The sequence below is a fragment of the Pygocentrus nattereri genome, chromosome 8, assembly GCF_015220715.1.
Source record: "Pygocentrus nattereri isolate fPygNat1 chromosome 8, fPygNat1.pri, whole genome shotgun sequence".
Classification (NCBI taxonomy): domain Eukaryota; kingdom Metazoa; phylum Chordata; class Actinopteri; order Characiformes; family Serrasalmidae; genus Pygocentrus; species Pygocentrus nattereri.
In genome coordinates this window covers 40,391,268-40,396,380 of record NC_051218.1, presented here as the reverse complement: position 1 = coordinate 40,396,380, position 5,113 = coordinate 40,391,268, and the positions used below count along the sequence as shown (strand labels likewise).

Sequence of the window (5,113 nt, the reverse complement as noted above, 5' to 3'; positions counted from 1 at the left end):
GGCTTCATATTACTGCTGACTGATTTTACAAGATTGCTCCCTATGTATAATTAAGCCCCAAGCGCATGCAGTCACAATCGCGCACGCCGTCTTTTGATAACATGCGCTCACAATGCCGAGGAGACGTGTGATAAGCTGCGAAGGAGAGGAGACTGTCTGATTGATCTGCACTATCAAATGAGTGATTGACATGGCGGGATGCTGGATTCCTAAACAAAGAGCACGTGTGAAGTTTTTGGATGCTACATCAATTATTATGCTTCATTCTGAGTTTGTCTCTACGTAACTGAACCAGTCTGAGATTGTAGGATTGTAGGATGTCAAATTTGCTGGTTTTGATTTGAGCAAATGTGCCTGGATTCCCCACTTTGAGTGCATTATGCCTATATGTATATGTAATAATTTATTCTTTAGAATACAAGTCTAAAGTTATATATAAGGCAATGCTTATAACTGTAATACATAAGGTTGATGTAAGGGTTTTCAGCAGATTATCATCACGTTAGCTATTTCTGAGCTCAGCCCTGCTCTGCAACTCCACAAATCTGTTGCTAAGCAATAAAAAGCGAGACGGAGATTGAACATATATATATTTATATTTTATTTATGTTTCCGTTCAGGAAGGATATCTTGTACACCAAATATCCCATTGGCAGTTAAGCGCATTCAATGTGTTTAGAAGCCATAAACAGTCACTTTTTTCTGAACAAACACAAATACAAAATAAAAATAACAACAAAATAATGGACTGCATGTAAATAACATACAAAAAATTCCCATGCCTACTCAGTAGGTAACTACAGCATTCCAACTCCTGTAGATATGTACATTTCAGTTACAAAAATATAGTTTTTTCTTTCTTTCTTTTTTTTTTTTTGCTTACATCCCAAAAAACATGATGCAGTGCCCTCATATTCTTTCCCTTCGTTCCTTGAAATGACTTTCCAAATAAAGAAGAAAAAAAAGGAAAAAGAGAAAAAAAATCCCTTACACCTTAAGGCTAGATGCAAAAGCATCCACTCTCGCGTATATCTGTCAAAACATCTGCAAGGCTTCTCAAAAGGCACCGAAAAATTTGAAGATTTGTTGTTGATGTTTTTTTTTCCTGCATTTTTTTCTCCCCTCTGTTAAGCAAACCGTTGTTGTCACATTTGAGAAAGAGAGAGAGAGGAATAGTACCAGAGGATGATATTTACAAAATAAGAGAAAGTAACATCACTCTTACACATGCGTCGGAATACTTAAGTGCTTTTATCCAAACAAAGTCAAAAAACTTATCACAGCATTTTCACTACGTACTACAGAATGTATAAAATATGGCCCTGCTCAATTTAGAATAATACAATGCAAATATTCAAATCAATTTTCACAACAATGGTACTAAAAAGTAAAAACGAAAAAACTCAAACATGGCACATGTACAATATACATATACTGTAGCTTATGTATATTACTCAATGTCTTTTTGTAAATGTGCTCCTGCCTAAGTGAGGGCTTCCGAGCTTGAAACCTGCAGGCATTTCAGTATAATGTAGTCCTTGTTGCTTGTTCTTTGTAATAATACAGTCAGAGGAAAACAAAGAAACTTGCCAAACGCCTGTTGCTTCACTTTTTGCCGTTCTTAAAGTCTTGAATGCCTCGTTTTGAAGGGAAAGGATTCTGCGGCGAGGGAGCGAAAATAAAAAAGATCCCTTTTCTCATTTGACCATTTGTGTAACTGAAAGTCGCAGAGAGTGCAGACAGAAAAGTGCTTTTTGCAGCGAGAGGGCTGACAAGTCCATGACGCTTGCTGTCCCTCTCAGACAGGAGCTGAACCGGATGGAGGAGTAGAGCGCTCGTCCAGGATCAGAGTCTCAGCAGATGTCTGCTGTCCGTGGCGAGAGGGTGGCTGCCTGCATGTCAGGCAGTGGGGTGGTGACAGGTGAGCTGTAGATGTTGCTGGCCACGGAGGAGGGGAAGGATGTGGCCACTGGCGTCTGGAAGGTGCTGGATGCTGAGGGGTAGGTGGTGGCGATGGAAGGGGATGGGTAGGAGGTGTGGACTGGAGAGGAGTAGCAAGAGGCCACCGGGGACGGGAAGGAGGAGACTGGGGATGGGTAGGAGGCGATAGGAGAGGGGTAGCTGGATGCGGGCGAAGGGGCCGAGATAGAGACAGAGGTGACGGATGTATTCTGGGCGACGGCGGCAGCAGTCTTCTCGGCCTTCTTGTCCTTCTGCCGCAGGTGGATCTTGGTGTGGCGCTTGCGCTCGTCGCTGCGGGCGAACTTGCGGCCGCAGATCTCGCAGGCAAAGGGCTTCTCGCCCGTGTGCGTGCGAATGTGTGTGGTCAGGTGGTCGCTGCGGCTGAAGTTACGCATGCAGATGCGGCACTGGAAGGGCTTCTGGCCTGTGTGGATGCGGATGTGGCGTGTCAGCTCGTCGGAGCGCGAGAAGCGCCGGTCACACGTCTCCACGGGGCAGGCGTAGGGCCGCTCATGAGGGGGTGTCTTGCTCGGCCTGTTGGGGTACTTGCGGATGCGGCCAGGCTTGATGAGCTGTGACTGGTAGACCCCCTTCAGGTCCTGTGATCCAGTCTGTGTGGCGAAGGCCTTGATGGTGGACAACGGTGTGAGGGAAGGTTGTTGGCCTGCCTGTGTCTGAAAGGGCTTCTGGTCAGGTGGTACCAGGCTGATCTCACCCTGCTGCTGGGGGAACAGATAGTCAGGGATCATGGGCACGGGGAAGCTGGCGCTGCAGGCCTTGCCACCAGGGTAGGCTGGGGGTGGGTACGGCAGAGAGCTGCCACTTACTGCCGAGGGGAAGCCGGGGCCAGGCTCGGGGAAGATGTCAGGGCTGGCACTGGAGTAGGTGGGAGCAGCCGAGTAAATGGGGTTGGGCTCGCTATGGTGGACCGAGCAGCTCAAGCTGGAGCCAGATGCCGACGAGGATGGGGAGGAAGAAGAGGAGGAGGAGACAGAGGATGAAGGGGCGGAAGATGAAGCTGCCGAAGAAGAGGGAGTGGCCTGAGTGACCGAAGAGGAGGGGATTGAAGCTGGGGGAGGGTTGATGCCCACCAACCCGCTGACAAAGCTGAAGAGAGGTTCCGCCCACAGGCTGTTGCTGCAGTTGGCGGCAGGTTCGAGGGTGAAGCGCCCTGTGTAGGAGATGGGGGGCAGCCTCTGGGTGGGGTAGCTCTGCTCAGCCAGGGACTTCTCGCAGTTCAAGGCAATTTCTGGAAGAGTGTCTGCAACAACAACAACAAAAAAGAAGGTTGAGCGGCATGTTCTAGATGGATGTTTCTCAGCTGCCCTGAGCCACATTAATGCACATAAAGATCCCTGAGGTGTCTGAGATGGGGGACCCTGCTGGCAGCAAAGCCTGTGTTTCCCCACTCTCCCAGACAAAGCAGCAGGTGCTGATGGAGAAGCGGGAGAATCCCCCCCCTCCTCAAACGCACACATGCTGCTGATCTTCCCACAACATACACACATTTGCCGATCTCCCTCAGAGACAAGCGCTCAAGCCAGCACTAGCTAAGCCATCTGCATTCATGCTTCTCTCCCTCCCTCTCACAGTTCTTCAGTTCCATCACATAGCTAAAGGCAGCTGATTATTCAATCTGCAATGTAGCTGACTTGAAAAATGCCATTTAAGTTATGCTGTGCTTCTTTTTAGATTACTGATTTCAATGCACATTCAGTGCTGATGCCCTAAAGATTGATCTTTAAGAATACATTATTAAGAATGCTTATTTTTATTTATTTATATGAGCATTCTTTTCAGACTTTTTTAACAATGAATGCAGGCAACTTAATTGAACTTGAGTATTATGAATTCCAAACAATGCCAATTTAAACCACAACTACATAGTTCTTTTCAGCTCTCTGCATTTAGTTCACCTTTAAAGCCATGCATCCCTTGCACCCTTTTTGCATTAAAGCAAATACTCCATAAATATATAAACATACATGTATATACATTTTTTCCCACATGCAGCATAATGGACTTAGCTCCAGCTCTTACCTCCAGTCAAGTGGTCGTACTGCTCTCCTGCTTCTCCGGAGCTGAAGCCCGTGCCCTCAGGCGCGGAGGCGTTCAGGAAGGGGGTCCCCGCGGAGCTGAGCATGATCATCTCCTCCAGCTTGGGGTAGCTATCCATTGGTGAATGAGGGAAGCTCAGAGGGTCCGAGATCTGCAGGGCAGGCAGAAGCTCTGTCTTGGCTGCAGCCATCTCTCTGGAGTCTCTGTGCAGAGTGCAGAGCAGCGTGCAGGGGAGGAGAGTGAGAGAGATCACCAGCTAGCCCTTCTGGGACGAGAACAGCGAAGATGCTGTGATGCCTCTTCTTCCTCTTCTCTCCGGCTGACCCTCCTCACTGTGTCTCAGAGCTTGAAGGCTCCTCGCTTGGTTTTCCCCCTTTTTTCGCTTCTGGTCCAGGAAGGTGTGAACATCCACTTCTTCTCAGAACGGATGACTTGAGAGTTGTGTGACCATTCCCTAACACAAACAGGTCAGATCAGGAATTTTAATATGGACCTTTTTGTTGTTGTTGCTGCTTCGGTCCAGTGAAGTTCTTATCAGCCTCTTTTGTAATATTTTTGGTTATTACTTTTGAGTTCACTTCTGTATTTTTGATGTGTGCCTGTGTGTTTGCTATATCGCAGTGGGTTGCCTATCTGCTGTCTAGCGCTGAGTCGCTTAGGTTCTCTGCTCTTGCTCGACTCAGAGGTTCCCTACTCCTTTATATACCCTCTTGTCTGTGACGTAGATGTCCATATATGGACTGGAGGAAGGACCATATTTAGGCACTGCAGTGGAGGACACATGACGTTTGCCTAGAGGTGGGGGGGGTGAAAGAAATAGCAGACCGAGTGAGCTTTAGCCTTAAAGTCCGTGCAATAAATCGAGAAGGAGAAGCCCGTGCCTCCCTCCTCCACTGCAAATCGATCGCGCTAAGCGAAGTTCTTGCTCTATTATTTATTTATTATTTTTTTAGCCCCCCACCCTGCCCCCCTCGGCCCCGCTCAGCGCTCGCTCGGGTTTCCCGTCCCCGTAGCAGAGCGCTGGCCGGAAGCCCCCTCGCTCCGCCACGCCATATAAGGTCATGACCATGTAAGGCGCTCATCCGGTGGGTTT

General features: G+C 48.0%; 1 protein-coding gene across 1 annotated transcript; it reads right to left on the bottom strand.

The window, feature by feature from the left end:
- Window positions 1–774: 774 nt before the first annotated feature.
- egr1 (early growth response 1) lies at window positions 775–4,707 on the bottom strand. Its single transcript, XM_017692113.2, has 2 exons — window positions 4,003–4,707; window positions 775–3,223 (listed from the first exon to the last, which is right to left on the bottom strand). Exons 1-2 carry the CDS (start codon window positions 4,208–4,210, stop codon window positions 1,854–1,856), a joined length of 1,578 nt encoding a protein of 525 aa, XP_017547602.1. The 5' UTR covers window positions 4,211–4,707; the 3' UTR covers window positions 775–1,853.
- Between the last annotated feature and the right edge of the window lie 406 nt (window positions 4,708–5,113).